Raw genomic sequence first — 22,788 nt, forward strand, 5'->3', positions numbered from 1 at the left:
ACTTTTTAATTTATTTTTTCTATTTTATTAGTAGCCGCATTATTTGATTTACAATCTCATTTAAAGGTCTCATTTTGACATAAGTGGGGGGGGGGGGGGTTGAGGAATCCCCCAAAATCCCAAAGTGTGCAACTAGCGAGTCACAACTCTGGGAATGTTTTTTTCTTGGTTGTATTTTAACTACCCAAGTGTGGAAATAAGAATATTTTTGACCACAATTTTTTTCAGGGGGAAAAAATGCTCTAAAATTCCAAAATATGCGAATGGGCAGCTACAACTCTGGGAATGTTCTTTGTTGGTCATATTCTCTAGATAACAACCAAACACAATACGACAATACGTATTGTTCATTTGTTCGAGAGAACCATGCCGTGTTTGTGGGTACATAGTACACTGCACATTCGACTTCCGGTATCCATCAATTCCATCCACTCCTACACATTTCATTTTCACCACATCCAAACCAGTCCTCTAAGTATCTGTTTCTATCATACACACGTGTTTTCTCTCTTTCTACCATCGACCTTTGTCGATGCTTTCTACCCTACATTCCATTCGTTCCTAAACCGCTTTCTCTCTTTCCCTCGACTTCCTTCAGCCCCGAATACTTCCAGATTCCACCCTATTCATATCGTTATCGTCTGCGGCTCATACATTTTAATAGTATAGACACTGGGACTACTGTCTATAATTATTTTGAGTTTACACTAGCTGGTGTAATTTTTGCTAAAAACATGTCAAATTTGAGCGAAAACGAAAACTACTTATATACGCGTGCGCGCGCATGTACGCGTTGCTGAAACGATGTAGGGAATGCTTAAATGCGATGAGCATGTTGCTGAAACGATGTAGGGAATGCTTAAATGCGATGAACGATAAATACCATTCTCAATGTGCACTTTGTTGAGGAATTCGCTTTTATGTAGGTAATGTATGTCATATTCTCGTTATCATTGTGTTTTGAAATAATGGTTACTTTTTAGTATATACAGAGAGAGAGGGAGGAAGTGTGTTTTGCGACGTTTTACACGTTCTGAAAAATGTCCCCCCCCCCCCGTCAATCCAAAATTGAGCCTCTGTAATTCTTTTGTTACTGAAAACATAAGCATACGTTTCCAAGATTTCAATTTTTTCCGTCATTTGAAAATTTTTGTGTAGTTTGGAAAAAATAGTTTTGGGACCCTCAATTGTTGATATGGGCTGTTGATTTTTTGGATGGTGGGGGGGCCTCCATGCAGGGTTTTTATATTCTGATTGAAAAATGACTAAATGAGCAAAAAATATGTCTGGGTGACTTAGAGATTCCCTTGTTAACGTTTGAGAATTCTTGTTGGATTTCTTCATTCATTTAAATACATATTTTTTTAACATTTAAAATCCATACGCAATACCCTATAATTCCTTTTAGATCTCATTTTGTCAATTTTTCACTTATTTTTCTTATTATTAGGTATATTTTGAAATAGCAATACCTACAGGATTTCAAATGGGCAATGCTCTAGGTGGAAAATTTCCTTAAAAGTTTGAGTTCTTTTTTCAGTGAAAGGAGGGGATTGTGGATGGGGGTCTTCCAAACTTGAAAATTAGAAGAGGGGGAGACAGGAATGCCGAAATTTGTTCAAAAAATTCAATTTTGACAGTTTGGTGAGTATCTTTATGAACTTCAACGATCAAAAGACCTTGATTTTACGTAGCTGTCTTATTCCTGTATTCTGCCTCTCCTTTCTATTTCCTGATCAACCATCCAATCAGTTATCGAATTGAAAGTAAATTTTCTTATCTACTGTATATACTTTCATCCAATGTACTAGGTAATCCAGTCCTGGAAAATTCCTTTGTTCTCAACACGGTATTGGTAAATATTCGATAATTTGCCCTATATTTTTGCCATTTTTTTTCCTGAACACGTGGTTTTTCCTCGTTTGCCACCATGTGCAGGCGTACCTATTGCTGTAAATTATCGCGTAAATAATAATCTTCGAACATAGATTGTATGTCAGTTCAGTCGTGATAATTTTTTTTTTATCAGCAAGTACGAGTTATCGATATTACCAATTTGTATACCTATGTGTACAAATTTTAAAAATTTCCCTTCGAACAGGAAATTTTTGATTTTTTGAATTTTTTTCTTTACAAAGTATGCTGATAAAAAAACGCATTTGAGACGTTCGTCGGAAAATCATCGTTTAAAATGTGGAAAAATTTGTTAAATATGTCGATAATAAACCCAAGCCCATTCAAAGAGGAAGAAAAGGGGAAATTTCACCCGGCCCTTGGAAAAATTGAATAAAATTGTTTGATTTTATTCCATTTTTGTTTCTCTTTTCATATTTTAGATTTACACAAATTTTGCTTCGAATGCGTGTTTATTTTCAACACAATGACGATTATAATATTATTACTTTTCAAAACGCAAATTTTCAAAAATTGTTGCCCTCGCGATGCTGTTTTCAACAATTTTGAGAACATGAAAATTAAACAGGAAAATTCACAAATCATTACTCAAAGCATAATATAAATACTGCAAACTTCATTTTTGCACTAGATTTTCAAAAATTTTTCATCCTACCACAGTGCTCAGCACATTAAAATTTCGATTATTGCGGCGAAAGTACGATGCACCCCTCCCTCCCTTTCAAATAGTGTGACTCATTTTTTTTCTTCAACCTCCCCCCCCCCCGGGTCCGGATTTTCTCTGCGCGGCTTCGAATGAATCACAACTCGATTTTCAATATTGGTAAAATTTATTCCTATTTCTTCTGGAGAAACTTTGAAATTCAGGAGTGGGTAATCGAAAGTCGCGCTGGAGGCTCCAAAAATGGCCAGAAATTTAAAATTTTCGTTTGGTAGAGTTGATAATTATTAGTTTCAGGACTATAAATTTCCGCCATTTTTATTGTATGCATAAATATACATTTTTTTGAAAATAAATCGCCGAAAATAATCAATTTAAAGCTTCGAAAATTCGCCAAAAATCGATAAATCAATTTTAGTGTGAGTAGCCGAAATTTTAGTTGTGAGGGTTTCAAATCGCAGGACTTTTCCAAAAATCCTAACCTGGTTCAAATTGACGGTCGATACCTCGAGAGGTTCCATTGTCAGTTAGGTAAACAATAATTACGATTTATGGCAGATCTTTATTGCTTTCATCTTCAGAAACCAATTGAAAAATGAGTCGGAAGTGTCCATAAAACAATTCTCAAATGTTGAAAGTGCATCGTTGGAAAGACAGTACATCTAAAAATTATTCCCAAATCGTGAAAGTGTTTTTTGAGAGAGCTGGATAAAATCTGAGAAACACTTGTACTGAATACAGCTTGTGTTCAAAAATGGGTGCTTTGTTGAAGATGCAGGCAAAAATGCATCACTTGTCAAAATTTCAAGTGGTAAAGTGCCTTATTTTTCGATTTTTGGTGAATTTTCAAAAATCAAATTTTGACCAAAATGTGAGAAAAAATCAAAATTTCACCAAATTGACCTAGAAAGCTGAAATTTGGGATATATCCTATTTTCAACACTGCCAAATCGATTGGAAACTGTTTCAAACCGTTTTGAGCAGTTCTGGAGCCTCCGGCAGATTTTTGAAACTCGAAATTCCCACGAAATTTCATCAAATGGAGTCGGAAAGCAAAAATTAATCCTGCAAACTAATTTCAATACTCTATGAAGTCGACTGCAGGTGAATTTCAAGTCGTTTCGGAGCCCCTAGCGATTTTTTGAAAATTACTGGCGACTCAAGTAGTTTTATGAAACTTGCCATTTCCCCAAAATTTCATCAAATGGGGTTAGCAAGCCGAAATTTACTCTGCAAACTAATTTCAATAAGCTACGAAGTCGACTGCAGGTAAATTTCAATTCGTTTTGGAGCCTCCAACGATTTTTTTTAAAAATTACTGTAGCCTCCAGTAAATTTTTGAAACTTGAAATTCCCGAAAAATTTTATTAAATGGAAATGGAAAGCTGAAATTACTATGCACTCCAATTTCCTCCAGTAGATTTTTGAAAATTGGAATTTTCCCAAAATATCATCAAATGAGGTTGGCAAGCCGAAATTTACTCTGAAAACTAATTTCAATACGATATGAAGTCGACTGCATGTTGGTTTCAAGTGGTTTTGAAGCTTCCAGCTACTTTTCGGAAATTTTAATTTTCCAAAAAAGCCATACACGGCCTTTCAAAAAGTTGCTGGAGGCTCCACAACTGCATCAAAATGTTACCAAATTGACCAAGATAGCTGAAATTTGGAATATACCCTATTCTCGGCATGCCAAATTGATTGGGAACTGTTTCAACCCGTTTTGAGCAGTTCTGGAGCCTCCAGCAAATTTTTGAAACTCGAAATTCCCAGAAAATTTCATCAAATGGAGTTGAATAGCCGAAATTTACTCTGCAAACTAATTTCAATACGCTACGAAGTCGACTGCTGGTGGATTACAAGTCGTTTTGGAGCCTCCAGCGACTTTTTGAAAGGTCGTATGCCTTTTTTGGAAAATTAAAATTTCCGAAAAGTAGCTGGAAGCTTCAAAACCATTTGAAACTACCATGCAGTCGACTTTATATCGTATTGAAATTAGTTTTCGAAGTAAATTTCAGCTTGCAACTCCATCTTGGTAAAAATGTTGCGAAAGTTTCACGTTTCAAAAATCTACCGAATGCTCAAGTAATTTTCAAAAAGTCGCTGGCTGCTCCAAAATGACTTGAACCCGCATGAATTCGTTTTCAAAGAGTGTTACAATTGGAGTGTAGTTTAAATTTCAGCTTTCCATCTCCATGGATGAAATTTTCATTCAAGTTTCAAAAATCTGGTGGAGGTTCCTGGAATTTTCAGAAAGTCGCTGGGCGCTCCAAAACGACTTGAAATCCCCCCCTCCCCAGTTGACTTCGTAGCGTATTGAAATTAGTTTGCAGAATAAATTTCAGCTTTCCAACTCCATTGTGATGAAATTTTGTGGGAATTTCGAGTTTCAAATATGTGCTGGAGAATACAGAACTGCTCAAAACGGTTTGAAACAGTTTCCAATCAATTTGGCCTGTCGAAAATAGGGTATATTCCAAATTTCAGCTTTCTTGGTCAATTTGATATAATGTTTTGATTCTTTCCACCATTTTTGGCCTAAATTTGATTTTCAAAAATTCATCAAAAATCAAAAAATGCACTTTAGCACTTGAAATTTTGACAAGTGATAAATTTTTTCCTGATCTTTCGACCAATCTTTGCACGGCTTAAAAATGAAGCTTCCAGCTACTTTTCGGAAATTTTAATTTTCCAAATAAGCCATACGACCTTTCAAAACGTTGCTGGAGGCTCCAAAACGACTTGAAATCCACCAGCAGTCGACTTCGTAGCGTATTTAAATTAGTTTGCAAAGTAAATTTCGGCTATTTAACTCCATTTGATGAAATTTTCTGGGAATTTCGAGTTTCAAAAATGTGCAGGAGGCTCCAGAACTGCATCAAAATGATACCAAATTGACCAAGAAAGCTGAAATTTGGAATATACCCTATTTTCGTCATGCCAAATTGATTGGAAACTGTTTCAAACCGTTTTGAGCAGTTCTGAAGCCTCCAGTAGATTTTTGAAACTCCAAATTTCCCAAAATTCTATCAAATGGAAATGAAAAACTGAAATTTATTTTGCAAAATAATTTCAATACACTACGAAGTCAACTGCACGTGAATTTAAAGTCGTTTTGGAGCGCCCAGCGACTTTTTGAAAATTCCTGGAGCCTCCAGCAGATTTTTGAAAATTAAATTTTCACAAAATTTTATCGATGGAGATGGAAAGCTGAAATTTACTCTAGACTCCAATTTTAACACCCATTGAAGACGAATTCATGTGAGTTCAAGTCATTTTGGAGCAGCCAGCGACTTTTTGAAAATTAATGGAACCTCCAGTAGATTTTTGAAACTTGAAATTCTCACAACATTTTTCCAAATGGAGTTGGCAAGCTGAAATTTACTTCACAAACTAATTCCGATACGATGTGAAGTCAGCTACATGGTGGTTTCAAATGGTTTTGAAGCATCCAGCTACTTTTCAGAAATTTTAATTTTCCAAAAAAGCCATACGACCTTTCAAAAAGTCGATGGAGGCTCCAAAACGACTTGAAATCCACCAGCAGTCGACTTCGTAGTGTATTGAAATTAGTTTGCAGAGTAAATTTCGACTATCCAACTCCATTTGATGAAATTTTGTGGGAATTTCGAGTTTAAAAAACGTACTGGAGGCTCCAGATCGGCTCAAAACGGTTTGAAACAGTTTCCAATCGATTTGACATGTCGAAAATAGGGTACATCCCAAATTTCAGCTTTCTAGGTCAATTTGGTAAAATTTTGATTTTTTCTCACATTTTGGCCAAAATTTGATATTTGAAAATTCACCAAAAATCGAAAAAGGCATTTTACCACTTGAAATTTTGACAAGTGATGAATTTTTGCCTGCTCTTTCGATCTATCTTTGTACGGTTTAAACAATTTTAGGCTAGTCCTATGTTTTAACGCAAAATCTACGATTTCGGCTGACCTGTCATTCAAAATGGCCGCCATTTTGTAAGTAGGGCCCCTTTTTTTTTTTGAAAACAAGGACTAGAAATGTTCCTTAGGACTCCCCTTTAAGAAAAAAGTTGTCCCGGAGGATCGACAGGGTGGTGCAATTAATCTTTATGCGGCCTCCCCCCCCCCACTATTTTCTTTTATGTATTTAAAAATCTAAATTTTCAATTTTAGTAAGTATACTCGTATACTTACATTCAAATTCTAAAATTGCGTGGTCAAAAAAATAAAGTCATCAGTCACCACAGAAAGCTTTGTTTTTTACCTCTCAAAATACAAATTTTTGAAATTTTCTACCCTCACTTCACGTAGGACTCTGTCGTGTTTTTTTTTTCAAATTGAGATCAAACTTTTATAAAAATCTACATATCAGGTAGGTATTCAAATTTCAAGAAATGTTCTAACCAAAAAAAAAAAAAAAAAACACTTTTCACCTCAAAAAACGTTGTTTTTCTACTTATAGAAACTAGCTTTTTCTCTCACTCCGGTCTTGGCGTGTTTGCCTTTCATTTTCAAATTTGACATTTTTAAAAAACAGTCATTCAAATTCTAAAATTTTGAGCTAAAAAAGTGAACAAATTGTTTAAAAACATCGTTTTTTCACCTCTCTAAATAACTAATTTTTAAAAGCTTTTGCCCTCGCTCTCTTTGAGTCAATTTCTATCTCTTCTCTAAATCAAAAAAAAAATCCATTTTTGAAACTTCCATAAATTTAAAACATAAAATAAGAATTTTTCATAAGCACAAATGCAAATTTTATCAATTGACAAAATTGTCATTTCATCTTTTATTTCACTTTAAAAACTTGGTACCTACTTTTTTCTTATGGAAAATTTTTCGCCCCCCCCCCACTCCTCAAAAAATCTTTTTGCTAAGTATATGTAGGTATTGAATACAAAGATAAAAGCAAAAATCAATAGCGCAACTTCCTGGGAAAAAACAGAACGAGAAAGATTCTAAAGAGGGGAGGGGAAAAGTTTTGGGGGCCCATTCAGTGCATCCGCCAAGGGCCCCAAACCGACCCAGTCCGCCACTGACGACGACGGTGGTGTAGCGATTTAATGCACATACGTACGCGTAATACGCGATAGAGAAAAAATTATTTGAAAGCGCATTTTGGAGAGTTAGGAGTGATGGTATACGTTTATGGTGTACATTATATATACGCGTATGTACATAGTAAGTACATACATATAATTTATTGTATACTCGTATGCATCGTCGCTGGTAACGTTACTTTCCGAAACCGCTACTGACTCCGACGACTCCGACGCATATGCGTACTTTACTCTAACGTGTGCACCTCACGAAAATGGAAATTTTCAACGATTGATCTTATTTAACGAGAACCGAATTGATGAATTTTTTATCGAAGGAGAGTTCAGGATTCGAGGTGATTGAGGATTCAAATAAATCTCGTTCAAGTCGAGAAAATAATTCGATCTGAAAAATAAATATGCCATGCATACTGCATAGTTGCGAATGCTTTCTAACTCTTTTATTCGAATTCTCATCTCGAGGAAGCTGAAGAATCTGTAGGAGGGGAGCACACTTCGAAGAGAGGGTCTGATCAAAAATATTTCTGCGTGAATCTTAATCCAAGCAACTTGATGATTTTGTGAAGATTTCTCAGATTTGGGGAAGGTGGGATCGGTCAATTTCAAGGACCAGACTACCAGATAGAGATTGTGAAAATCTTCTAAAATTTCTCAACATTGAATGAAAATGTTTCCGAAAGTTGAAAAATCCTCCTAAAATGGTGGGAAAATTCATCCACACTCGTTCGAAAATCCGGTTTTGGGGAAGTGGGATCGTTCAATTTGAAGAATTAGTGTGCCAGATAGTGAATTTGAAAATCTTCTGAAATTTCTCAAAATTGGATGAAAATGTTTCGAATTTTGAAAGTTGAAAATTTCTCCCAGAATAATGTGAGAATTTATCCGAACTTGTTCGAAAATCCCCCCCCCCCCCCCACCTGAGCACGAGGCTCTTTTTCATAAAACTATGCTAACAAAGTTATCTTTATACCACGTAGTGTAAACTCGTCGTCGAAATTTATCGTGGAAAATTCATAACTCGACGTTTGAGCTAGAAACTTCAGCTATGCATCATGATATAAGACCGGAGAACGAGTGGGCATACTCGTAATTTATAACTCGATGCTTGAAAGTTATTCCCAGTATTTCGCTTATAATATGTAGATTGTAGATTGTCAGTAATTATCTGGTATATAAAAATTTTTCAAAGTGATGCTAACTTTTTGTTTTTTGCTTGTGTTGTTACAGAAAATTAATTATTTTGACGAAATCCGGAAGAAGTAGTCGCTGCTCGCTAGCTGTCGTCGAAAATATACAGATACCTATTCTATTAAGGTGAGTGATATTGTTCAAAAAAAAAAAATCAAAATTTCACCCGAATCCTTTCAATCAGGTTGTTTGCTGGTCGAAAAGTCGAAAAATTGGGACTTTTCGGTCTATACCGGGTCATGAAAATCATCAAAAAGGTCATCAGTGAAAGTTTGATTTTTTTGATTTAAGGGTGTAGTTTAGTAGGTAAAATGAGTAGATAAAAACCTTCAATTTTCATTACAAAACTACGCAAAAACTACTGTTTGGATAACTTTCATTTTTGGATATGTTGTTTAGACGGATGAAGTCTTGGGTGCTACGAAGCCCTTTTTGAGAAATTTACTTTGATACATTAATTATAATGATTTTAAATATTGTAAAAATGAGCTATTTTCACTTGAAAATATAACGCTTGGAAACGAAAACTTCGAAAAAACGGCTTCGTAGCACCCATCATTGTAATCTTGAGAAGTTATGTTCCGAATTCTGAATAGATCGGTTCATTATTCGTTGCGTAGTTTTGTAACGAAATTATTCAATTTTATTAGTTGATATTAACAATGGCGGACCTAAAATTTGATTGTTTACAAATTTTAGTTGAAGCATTTCAAATGTAGGGTGCGTATCAATAGTTTTCGTTGATACCTGTACTTAAGAATGAGAAAATTCGTTCTTTTCATCATAAACCTCTCTGGCCACTTTCATATTTTATCATTCAAATCTTCAAAAGCAAAAACAATTTCGAAAAAGTTATCAATTATCATTTTGAAGTGGAAAAAATTGCTTTTGTTCTCGATATAATTAATAATTCTCATCAATGTGTAACAAAATACATCTCATAGGTACCCTCACAACAACTAATAAACCATGTACCCACTTACATTTTATTCTTTCAAAGTTTCAAGTTCGTAATGCGGGGTGCTTAGTTATCAACTTTCATTTATTCAGAGTAAGTGAGTAAATTTACGAATTTTGACCAAACTAAAATCTCAAAATGAAGTATTCCTACTTAAAATAATATCATGGTTTTGAAAATTTACTATTTTTTGAACTTTCCCTGGTTTTAATTGATTTTGTTTGCATTTTGTCGAACTTTACTGAAATTTCATTTAATTTTTACAATTCTTAATGATTGGGTAGGTACCTACCTACTGATTTTAATACTTTTTCGAGTGTTTTCATATAATTTTGTCAACAAATCTTCACACATTTTTGTCAAATTTTAATGAATATTCGACATTTTTTGGTGATTTTAATGACTTTAGGTAATTTTGGTGATGATTTACAGAATTTTTGCTGCATTTCATCGTTTACTTACAAGGGAACCCCCCCCCCCCCCCTAATGATAACCTCCAATTTGAGTGAAACTCAGACTGCTGGAAAGAGGACCTCAAAAAACACTCATCCCCCCAATATTAAGCTGCTCAAGTTGATTTTTACATTTTTGGCGAGCGTTTGAAATTTTGTGTACACAGCTAAAGCTGTTTAATAACTCAGAAAACGGAAAAAAATTACAAATACCCATTTCTCCCGCGTATCAACTTCCAGAGCTCAAATTTTGACCAAATGCAATTTTTTAGATTAGCCGGATCCGGCCTTCCAGTCAGAAAACAGTTTTTTTCAACTGTTTTTTCTCTTATTTTTGGTGAATTCGAAAGATGACTGTTTCTCCCCACCACGTGAACTTGAGTAGCTGAAATTTTGGCCGAAGGATCCATGCTTGATACTACCGCCGGCCAGATCCGGAATCATCATCAGAAATCAAATTTTCTGTCCATCCGGTGGTTTATAAATGCTATTGAAAAATTTGAAAATTCAATAAAATCAGCTCTTGTAATGAATTCAGGAGCTCAAAACTTTGGTTAAAATAGTCCGGCATATGACAATAGGAGTAATTGCACCCCCCCGCCGATCCTCCGGGACAACATTTTTCTTAAAGGGGACATCCTAAGGAACATTTTAATGCAAAGTTGCCAAAAAAAAAGTTGGCCTTACTTACAAAATGGCGGCCATTTTGATTGACAGGTCAGCCGAAATCGCAGATTTTGCGTTTTAACATAGGACTTGCACGAACTTTTTCAAACTTTACAAAGGTAGATCGAAAGATCATGCAAAAATTTATCACCTGTCCAAATTTCAAGTGCTAAAGTGCGTTTTTCGATTTTTGGTGAATTTTTGAAAATCGAATTTAGGCCAAAAATGAGGGAAAAAATCAAAATTTTACCAAATTGACCAAGAAAGCTGAAATTTGGGATATACCCTATTTTCGACATGCCAAATCGATTGGAAACGGTTTCAACCCGTTTTGAGCAGTTCTGGAGCCTCCAGCAGATTTTTGAAACTCGAAATTCCCACAAATTTCCATCAAATTGGAGTTGTAAAGCTAAAATTCATTCTAAAAACTAATTTCAATACGCTACGAAGTACTGCAGGTGAATTTCAAGTCGTTTTGGAGCCTCCAGCGACTTTTTGAAAATTCCTGAAACCTCCATCAGATTTTTGAATCTTTTAAATTTTCACAAAATTTCATCAAATGGAGATGGAAATCTGAAATTTACTCCACACTTCAATTTTAACACCCTCTGAAGACGATTTCAGGTAGGGTCAAGTCATTTTAGGGCCTCCAGCGACTTTTTTGAAAATTACTGGAGCCTCCAGTAGATTTTTGAAACATGAAATTTCCCCAACATTAATTTACCAAATGGAGTTTGCAAGCTGAAATGTACTTCGCAGACTACATGGTGGTTTCAAATGGTTTTGAAGCTTCCAGCTAGTTTTAGGAAATTTCAATTTTCCAAAAAAACGTCATGCAACCTTTCAAAAAGTTGCTGGAGGCTCCAAAAAGACTTGAAATTCACCAGCAGTCAACTTCGTAGCGTATTGAAATTAGTGTGCAGAATGAATTTCGACTCTCCATCTTGGTTTGATAACATTTTGGAGAAATTTCAAGTTTCAAAAATCTACTGGAGGCTCCAGTAATTTTCAAAAAAGTCGTTGAAGGCTCTAAAATGACTTGAAATCCACCAGAAGTCGTTTTCAGAGGGTGTTAAAATTGGAGTGTAGAGTAAATGTCAGCTATCCATCTCTATTTGATGAAATTTTGTGAAAATTTAAACTTTCAAAGATCTGCTGGAGGCTTCAGGAATTTTCAAAAAGTCGCTGGAGGCCCTAAAATGACTTGACCCTACCTGAAATCGTCTTCAGAGGGTGTTAAAATTGAAGTGTGGAGTAAATTTCAGATTTCCATCTCCATTTGATGAAATTTTGTGAAAATTTAAAGTTCCTTTGCGAAGAAGTCGTGCTTTTTGAAAAGTCTTGCTATTCTGGAAAAATTACAAAGAAATCCTGATTTTTTTTATATTAAGAATTGAAATAAAACCAGTTTCATTGCCAAAATAGCAAAGAAATGTTCTGATTTTCGCCATAAAGTTATGCCTCTCTGAAAAATTTCATAAAAAATACTGGTTCTTCTTGCCAGAATTGAAGAAAAAAGAAATACTTTTTTGTAGAAACTTCAATAGTATATTACTATACAAGAGTCGAACTGAAATACGTAAAGTTACAGTTCGATTCTTGCATTGTAAGATATTTTTCATAATAAAAACCCAGCTTTTTTGAAATCAAAATTGAACTAAAACCAGCTTATTCCGATTCCCTATACCATAATCGCAAAAAAAAAAGTCTTGCTTTTATCATATTTTTCAAAAAGTTATACCTTTTGCCAAAATCTCGAAGGAATCTTTGTTCTTCTTGCCAAAATTATAAATACAGGGTGTCCAATAGTCCTTCCGATCCAGGAGGTCAGGAAAAGTTTGTCTTTTTGCCTAGGTATTGGTCCTTCCTTTTCAAAAAAGTCGGAGGTCCTTCTTTTTTTCTAAATTTTCAAATAATTCTATAATTTAATCAAAATCGACCGAAAAATGATAACGGGTCATTCCACGTCAATTGGACCAAGAAGTGGTAGGTGGGTTCGGCGATTTTTTTGACATTTTTCCTGTGGAAAGACCTTCCGAGGGGATGACCAATGGCGCAAATCGCAGCCCTCTAGCCCATTCTTAGAGGTAACCAGGGTGTGTCAAAGTTTTCAGTGAACCTAAAATATGATCCATTTCAGTAGTGGATTACTCGATAACCGCGATACCTGCCAAAATGGAACATTTTCCCATAGTTAGAGGGTTTGAAAGGCTTTTTGGTGGTATCATGAAAATCAGTGCTGCCACTTTTTTTCGTACAAAAAATTAGCTCAAAAAGTTTCAAAACGTAGTTTTCATATCGTTCTGACTCAAAAATGTTGAAAAAAAATATATTTTGGACAACTTTTCACGCTGAACAACATAAATTACAAAATTGGGATGGTACCATGTTGCAAAGTTGATTTTAACAAATTTAAAGTTTGCGAAAAAATGAGATTTTTTGATTTAAAACATGAAAAAAAGTTTTGATTGGTGAAGTTGACCGATTTGACCCCTATTTTTACGTATCTGTTGAAAAAGTTTAAAAACCCCTTTCATTCAATGAAATAAACTCCTCACAAAAAATCAAAATTCAAAAAAATTCAATTTTCAGTTTCAAACATCAAAAAAAGTTTGAATTTACCTCTTTCTGGCGTATTTCATGAAAAAATGTACATGTATTTGAGATACAAATACCCCGTGTTTGATGACTCGAAGATTAAATGCGCATTTCTATATGTTTCAGATAGTGAAAGAGATAGAGTATTAAGGTACATGCCGTCCGTTAGTAAACGACAAGATAAACTCAATTCGCGAATTACTAGACGTCCTCGTCGCTCGGCACAAGGTAAGCATGTTTTTTATTAGATTTGTGTGTAGGAATTATATTTACTGCCAAGGATATGGAATTATTTTCTCACCCGAGGTAACAACTTTGGTGGGTGGGAGTTGGAAAATTACATTTTTGCAAAATAAGGTAGCTACTTTCTAGTGTGAATGAAATTTCCCACCCTAGCTAATTGTAAGTCGAAATTCCACCACTAAAACGTACATATTGTAAAATCTAATTTCTGTTCTTTCAGGCGGACGTGATCGAAAGAAGAATATCTTTTCTAATCTGATTAGTTTCGTTTCGGAAAAGGTAAGCTTTTTTTTTTTTAATTAAACCAACTTACAAAACTGCTTATCCTCTCATCTCCCCTTAGGGTGTAGTTTAGCTTCTTAAAATCCGATAAAATAGGTAATGGGTAATTTTTATTTAAAAATATTTGGCTGCCAAATCGAGAGTGAAAAATTCTACTTTTCAATGTTATCAATAGACAAACTACTGATTTTTTCGCGAACGAAAAATCATTTAATTATTGAGAATGTATTTTGAACAAATTATTTTTAATGAATGGAGGATTTGTTTGATTTTCCAAATGATTTTCTTTTTTCAATTTTTTAAAATATGTACGTATACCTAATGTTCTTACAAATTTCTAATCCAAAGTAAATTTCAAAAATATCAAAAAATTGTCATAAAAATATATAGAAATGAAATATGGGGTGGGGGGAGGGAGGGAAAAATGAAATTTTACAAAACAAGCTTTCAAGCTATTTTGTAAAAAAACAGAACTTATTAATTAGGTACTTCAGAAAATTTTAAAACAAAAAGAGGAATTTTTAGGCTGACAATAAGACAAAAATTATTGCTTTTTGGATGTTTTGGCAAACAAAACACAACTCTCTTATAGCAATTTGGTAAAAATTACGTACTACGACCATTTGACTAGGTACTTTATCAAAAAACTACTTCTATGGCGCCGTTAATCCATAGAAAGTCGGCAAAATAGTGTTCGTATTTTCCATTTTTCACGCTCAAAAATGATCAAATAATGTTCATTTTTGAATATGTTGTTTAGAAAGGTTATATCTCGGCGAGTACGAGCTCGGTTTTTTGAAATATTGTCTCATAAATGAATAATGCTGGCGTGAAAATGACCCTAAATTACGCAACTTTGAATCCAAAATATTTTTATTCTAAAGCAAATTTTGAAAAAACAGCTTCGTACTCGCCGAGATATCACCTTTCTAAACAACATATCCAAAAATGAGGCAGATCCATTCGCCCGTTTTTGCGTAATTTGGAAAATAGAATTCGTCATATTTTACCTACTCATTTACCTATACCTACTAAACTACACCCTTAACACCATTTATGTCAACAGTCTAAATTACTTTTCCAAAAATTCAATATTATTTGTTTGACAATAGTATGTATTTTTTATTTTTAGGCTCGCGAAGGCAAAATGGCACTTACGTTATTGATGAATTTAGCTTTCGAAATTGTTAAAAAGAACGTTACCGCTAATAACTTGATGGCCACGTGCGTTATTGGCACCTGCGTCTTTCTCTCAAGATACACTATCCTGTTTTTGAATCCGAATAACGAGGAGATTATCAAAAAACTCGATACAATCACCCACAAGTTGGAATTAACAGAAAATAACCTCAAACACGAAATCGATTTACTCCGCAAAGACGTCGAATTGCTCAAAGTTGAATCTACCTCACATCTGAACGCCAATCTTGAAGACATCAATAAGAATATTAATTCCCGTAAGTAATACCTTTACCTACTCACGTGTAACCGTAAAGACTGCAGTCAATACTACCGTATATCTAGGTAATTAATCGTTTTCTTGTTTTTTGTTTTTTTTTTGTTTCAGAATACGGAAAGTTACACGGTTCAGTAACGAAATTACGAAGCGACACGGGTAACTTCTTCAGTTCGATGATGTTTAATATTGTTGAGAAATTCCAGGAATTAACTTATGCGATTATAAGAAACAGTAAGTAAACAAAAATTTTATACTATTTTGGAGAAAATAGTCAGATTAAAGCCAATATCTTCTAAACCATATCAGGAAAAAATTTCAACTGCTGAAGTGCCTTTTTCGATGGAGCCTCCAGTAGATTTTTGAAACTTGAAATTCCCACAACATTTTATCAAATGGAGTTGGCAAGCTGAAATTTACTTCGCAAACTGATTTCAACACGATATGAAGTCGACTGCATGGTGGTTTCAAATGGTTTTGAAGCTTCCCGCAACTTTTTGAAAGGTTGTATGGCGTTTTTTGAAAAATTGAAATTTCCAAAAAGTAGCTGGAAGCTTCAAAACCATTTGAAACCACCATGCAGTCGACTTCATATCGTGTTGAAATCAGTTTGCGAAGTAAATTTCAGCTTGCCAACTCCATTTGATAAAATGTTGTGGGAATTTCAAATTTCAAAAATCTACTGGAGGCTCGAGTAATTTTCAAAAAAATCACTGGACGCTCCTAAACAACTTGAAATCTCCCTGCAGTTGACTTCGTAGCGTATTGAAAATAGTTCGCAGAATGAATTTCGACTTTTCATCTCCATATTTGATGAAATTTTCTGGGAATTTCAAGTTTCAAAAATCTACTGGAGGCTCCAGTAATTTTCAAAAAATCACTGGACGCTCCAAAACAACTTGAAATCTCCCTGCAGTCGACTTCGTAGCGTATTGATATTAGTTTGCAAAATGAATTTTGGCTTTCCATCTCCATTTGATTTTCTCTTATTTTTCGCCTAAATTTGATTGTTAAAAATTCGCCAAAAATCAAATTATCGGTATTTCGTATCACCGTATTGATGTTTTAAAATCGGCATAAGTCTCGTAGGCATGAAATTTCGGTCACTGAAAAAGTGACTTATTCACTAATTTCACTTGCAAGTCACTTTTGTCACTATTCCGGCAAAAATGTCCAAAAAAAGTGACCTAGTCACTCTTTCAAAAGATTTGTCGTGTAAAAAAGAAAAAGTGCAAAATTTTAAGGAATTGGTCGATATTTTTCATGAAAATCCTTCAGAATTATTATTTTTTTAAAAATTGAAAATCAACATGTTCAACATTGAAAATGCAAGACGATGTGATTGGATAGAGCCGATATTTTCTAAACCATACAAAAGTAGATTGAAAGATCAGGCAAAAATTTATCACCTGTCGGAATTTCAAGTGCTAAAGTGCCTTTTTCGATTTTTGGTGAATTTTTGAAAATCAAATTTAGGCCAAAAATGAGGAAAAAATGAAATTTTACCAAACGGACCAAGAAAGCTGAAATTTGGCATATACACGCCAAATCGATTGGGAACTGTTTCAACCCGTTTTGAGTAGTTCTGGAGCTTCCAGCAGATTTTTGAAACTCGAAATTTCCCAAAATTTTATCAAATAGAAATGGAAAGCCGAAATTAATTCTGCAAACTAATTTCAATACGCTGCGAAGTCGCCTGCAGGGAGATTTCAAGTTGTTTTGGAGCGTCCAGTGATTTTTTGAAAATTACTGGAGCCTCCAGTAGATTTTTGAAACTTGAAATTCCAAGTTGGCAAGCTGAAATTTACTTCGCAACCTAATTTGAATACGTTACGAAGTCGACTACAGGTGGATCTAAAGTCGTTTTGGAACCTCCAGCGACTTTTTGAAAATTACTTGAGTCACCAGTTTTTTGAAATTTGAGCCACCACATTTTATCAAATGGAGTTAGCAAGCTGAAATTTACTTCGCAAACTGATTTCAACACGATATGAAGTCGACTGCATGGTGGTTTCAAAAGGGTTTTGAAGCTTCCAGCTACTTTTTGGAAATTTCAATTTTCCAAAAAACGCCATACAACCTATCAAAAATTCGCTGGAGGCAGCAGTCGACTTCGTAGCGTATTGATATTAGTTTGCAGAATGAATTTTGGCTTTCCATCTCCATTTGATGAAATTTTGGATTTCGGATCACGGGTCACTTTTTTACTTGTGATCCGTGATCCGATTCACGAAATCGTGATCCGTGCCGAACCCAGGACAAAATCGATCATAACATGAAAATCGATTTTTTTTTTTTAAATGTCCGATTCACGTATATACCTAACTGCGTATAAATAATAAAACATTTCAATTTACATTTTTTTTTGTTTCCTTTTGTTTTCAGCGAATATGTCGAATACGGATGGTCAAAGGCTACAGGAATATTTTACCCGGCAAGATAATAAATGGTAAGTAACATGTAAATTGAAATAAGAACGTTACGTATACGCGACATAATCACTCTACAATAAGTACCTAAAAATGTATCGGAACAGCCCCCCCCCCCCCCCGGAAGACAAGGAAGGGTCTTCGAGATCTCGAATGATAATGATCTCGAAACGTCTAGTTTGAGGAAGAGAAGAGCTACTGGTGACCAAAGAGTCCTCTCAAGGGGATGGTACCTTTACCACCCCGAGAAATATGTTTCAACGAATCAGAGATCTGTGAGATGAGTTGAAAAGAAAATGAAAAGTTCTTCTGTTCTATTTCAAAAATGCAAAAAATCAGTGCTGTAACAACATTGCATTTTGATCTGTTGGCGTGAAAATTTTTTGTACAAAACTTCTTCCAAGATTTCTGTAAAAGAGCTACAAATTTTAAAACTTTTCTCTCAACCTCTCTGGACAGCATTAATTCTATTTTTACAAGATAAAGGAGAAAAGTATTGATCTTTTTCATTTTTGTAATCAAATAGAAGATTGTAGGGGATGGTCACCAGGTACAAACATGAATACATAGCGCGTAAGCTATGAGATTTATATTATGCTTGTAAAGGTCTTGGCGCACCAAATATATGCATACATAGGTACATATACTCGTATTCAAACACTCTTCGTGAGATCCCCTCTCCCCAGACCCAACCACTGCCTTCCTATGGGACATACGAAAAAATTGTAAACAGTTATTTGTAGGAATTTTTCATATATCTAAGTAGATATACTTGCACTGAAAGCAAAAAACTTGATTTCAAGAGCTGAATTCTTAAAAGTACCTAGTGGCTTTAGGTTTAGGGAGAAGGGGGCCCAATATGATTACAGTGGGCTTTCTTGTAAGAAATAAAACTAAAATAAAACTTGTACTGCAATTTGTTTGATATCGAATTGCTACTTTGCTGTACTACGCATACAGCGTAACCTTACCTGTACACGTGTATGTGCTTGTGACGTAACTTCAATCATCCATATCTCAAAAACTATCAGCCATACGGAAAAGGTGCATAGAACATTTTTGGTAGGAAATTTGATGCTCTACATTTTTCCTCTGAGGTATTTTATCTCTACAAGGAACCACTTTTGAGAAAATTGCGAAAAACCAAAAAATGAGGGAGTTTTGGCCCCCTAGCAATAATGTGGACCACGTGAGGGGCGACAACATCACTTTTTTAATTAAGGAAAATGTCCTCTACAATAATCAGCCATCAAACCTCGAGCACCTCAAAGTGCATGCGTCATGTCGCGTAAGCTAGCGCCTGCACTAGTGTATTTTTATGTGTGTTTTGCGTTGATATCCGCAAAAAGGGCGATGCGATGAACGAAGTATGAGAGCCTTTTTACTGACTAGGCGGGGTGCGGGGTACACTGCACGAGGATCAAGCGTTGTTACAGATGATACGAGTTTCGGGGAGTGAGAATCGAGGTGTGTGATTATGCCTGAACGATGGGCAGCAGCGGAGGTGCGAGGTAGAGCGAGGTCTGATGGGTTGCAGCAAGCAACAAGGCGAGTACAACAAACTATACAGAATGAGAGAACAACTCATCAGAACAAGGTGAACTACCTATCATATGCCTTAATATCTCATAAAAAATGATTGGTACATTTGAATAATTAAGAAGACTTTAAATAACTAGAAATTATTTAGTTCGTTCGCGAATGATTCACCTAAAATCAAGTAAATGAATCGATTCGTTCCTGAGCGAGCCACTTATACGAATCAATTCGTTCGCGAATGATTCACCAAAAATCATTCAATTCGGTCGTGAACTATTCACTAAATAATTCAATTCGTTCGCGAATGATTCACCAAGAAATCAGTCTATTTGTTCAATCACCAATCGATTATGAATGATTCGATTCGATTCACTTCGCTTGAAATCAGGTCAATTCTATACTTACAATAGCTTCACGAAAACCGAATCAATCGTAAATTAATTGATCCGTTTGCGAATAATTCGCCAAGAAATAAAAATGCTTCAAAAATAATGTGACTCAATTTGTTCGTAAAAGATTTGTATTCGAAGAAGAGTCGGTCTTCTCACGCGTAACGCGTGAGTGTTTTTTTCATTATGAATTTACATACTATTTTGGATTTCGAAAGCTTCCGGATGTTGCTTGTAGGTTAATAGGTCGTATAGTCTGCTGTAATGCTTTTTTGATAAGATATAAGTACCTATTTTCTTCGTGTGATTCTTTTCTCAATTGTACATTTTTTTTTTCAATACTTTCAACAGGAAGGTATTTTTCTTCTCTCCAGAGCTGGCATTTTTACTTCGTTGAAATCATGAAAACTTTATTTTAACGTCTTTTTCAAAGAGTAATCTTAGAGGTTGATCCAAAATAGCTCAATTTTGAAAGTTACAGGAAAAATCATATGAAAAATTATCGAGTGTTTGCTAGTGTGTTTCAAATGTAAATTCTTCAGTTTATTTGAAAAATTATGCACAAACGCCATTTTTAGGGGTGCCTAAAATGGGGGGCTCTAAAAAAAGGGTACAAAATTACGAATATACAGGGAGCTTATTTCAACTTTTTCATCCAAATAATCGAATGTACACCTCAAAACGTTACGTTTGGCGCAAATAGCAGGTTTCTAGTTGTCCAGGGGTTCCCAAAATATCGAAATTACAAAAAATTGGAAAATTGGATTTTTGAGTACCAGCGAAAATTTTTATTGGGCTCAAAATTTGGTAGGATGGAGGTCTTTTAGATACTAATAAACTGTAGAAAGCTTTTTAGCGTGGTTCGAAAGGGTAGGTCCAAAATGGTGGTTCCAAAATTTTCAAAAAATTGACCCCCCCCCCCATTTCTACCTCCAAGGATCGAAAATAGAAAAATCTTCTCGCATAACGTTTATTTAGTTCAAACAGATATTTTATGCTAAAAAAGTTTTTGAAAATAATACTCAGTGGTTCCTAAAATTACTTTTTATTCGCAACTTTGCGAACCCCTGAAGCCCAAAAAATGGTCATTTATTATTTATAATGTTAACAATCGTTTTCTTTTAGTTTTAGAGATCTTGAAGCTTTCGGATTCAAGAATTGGGATGGTCGTTGCCTGAGACGATGATGCGCGTAAAATATAATAATTTCGAAAGCGAATAAGGTATTTTTATTTCTTTAACATGTACTCATTTTTATGTTTAGTCTGATTAATGATTTGTGTATCATGTGATGTATTTTTATAAGATTTTAAAAGTTGTCTCCAAAACTACCTATGTCCTTTTTTTATTTGTATTGTGATATCCTACTTATTTTAGTTATTCATTTTTATGTTGTAATTTCAATTCAATTTTTAAATTCGTACATCTTTTTTTAAAAAAAAAATCGTTTAAAATAAACACGTAGATGTTAATGCAATACATGAAATATTTTTAATAATCCAACGTGTTGTGTTCTTCATTATATAATGCTACTGAAAGAGGTAGATTTTAATCAGTGAAGATAATTCAGTGAGGTGATTTGTATATTTTTTGGCATATTCCAATTTTTGTTTGTGTTTGTGGGATTTCATAGTACATGACTTATTACGAAAGTCATGAAATTCGGTCACTTAAAAAGTGACTTAGTCACTAATTTCACTTGTAAGTCACTTTTGTCACTATTCCGGAAAAAATATCCAAAAAAAAGTTACCTAGTCACTATTTCAAAATATTTGTCATGTAAAAAAGAAAAAGTGCAAAATTTTAGGAAATGGTCGATATTTTTCATGAAAATCCTTCAGAATTATCATTTTTAAAAAAATGTAAAATCAACCTGTCCAACATTAAAAATGTAAGACGATGTGATTGGATAGAGCTGATATTTTCTAAACCATACAAAAGTAGATTGAAAGATCAGGCAATAAATTTATCACCTGTCAGAATTTCAAGTGCTAAAGAGCCTTTTTCGATTTTTGGTGAATCTTTGAAAATCAAATTTTGGCCAAAAATGAGGAAAAAATCGTAATTTTACCAAATTGACCAAGAAAGCTGAAATTTAGCATATACCCTATTTTTGACACGCCAAATCGATTGGAAACTGTTTCAAACCGTTTTGAGCAGTTCTGGAGCCTCCAGCAGATTTTTGAAACTCAATATTCCCAGAAAATTTCATCAAATATGGAGATGAAAAGCCGAAATTCATTCTGCGAACTAATTTCAATACGCTACGAAGTCAACTGCAGGGAGATTTCAAGTTGTTTTGGAGCGTCCAGTGATTTTTTGAAAATTACTGGAGCCTCCAGTAGATTTTTGAAACTTGAAACTCTCGCAACATTTTACCAAAATGGAGTTGGCAAGCTGAAATTTACTTCGCAAACTAATTTCAACACGATATGAAATCGACTGCATGGTGGTTTCAAATGGTTTTGAAGCTTCCAGCTACTTTTTGGAAATTTCAATTATCCCTAAAACGCCATACAACCTTTCAAAAAGTCGCTGGAGGCAGCAGTCGACTTCGTAGCGTATTAAAATTATTATCTCCATTTGATGAAATTTTGGGAAATTTCAAGTTTCAAAAATCTACTGGAACCTCCAGTAATTTTCAAAAAGTCGTTGGAGGCTACAAAACGACTTGAAATCCACCTGCAGTCGACTTCGTAGCGTATTGAAATTAGTTTGCAAAATAAATTTCGGCTTTCCAACTGCATTTGATGAAATTTTGTGGGAATTTCGGGTTTCAAAAATCTGCTGGAGGCTCCAGAACTGCTCGAAACGGTTTTAAACAGTTTCCAATCGATTTGGCAGGTTGAAAATAGGGTATATCCCAAATTTCAGCTTTCTAGGTCAATTTGGTAAAATTTTTATTTTTTTCTAACATTTTGGCCAAAATTTGATTTTTGAAAATTCACCAAAAATCGAAAAAGGCACTTTTCCACTTGA

General features: G+C 34.6%; 1 protein-coding gene across 1 annotated transcript in view; it reads left to right on the plus strand.

Moving 5' to 3' along the window:
- The window catches only part of LOC135839711 (uncharacterized), a 30,754-nt gene extending 9,442 nt beyond the window's left edge, over positions 1–21,312 (plus strand). The window contains exons 2-8 of the mRNA XM_065355863.1: positions 8,838–8,924; positions 13,599–13,700; positions 13,936–13,994; positions 15,130–15,454; positions 15,565–15,687; positions 17,839–17,902; positions 20,936–21,312. Of these exons, the coding sequence (XP_065211935.1) occupies positions 13,628–13,700; positions 13,936–13,994; positions 15,130–15,454; positions 15,565–15,687; positions 17,839–17,902; positions 20,936–20,996 (705 nt within the window). The 5' untranslated portion in view covers positions 8,838–8,924; positions 13,599–13,627 and the 3' untranslated portion in view covers positions 20,997–21,312. The remainder of the gene's footprint in view (positions 1–8,837; positions 8,925–13,598; positions 13,701–13,935; positions 13,995–15,129; positions 15,455–15,564; positions 15,688–17,838; positions 17,903–20,935) is intronic.
- Positions 21,313–22,788: the final 1,476 nt, after the last annotated feature.

Source organism: Planococcus citri, chromosome 1, assembly GCF_950023065.1.
Source record: "Planococcus citri chromosome 1, ihPlaCitr1.1, whole genome shotgun sequence".
NCBI lineage: Eukaryota > Metazoa > Arthropoda > Insecta > Hemiptera > Pseudococcidae > Planococcus > Planococcus citri.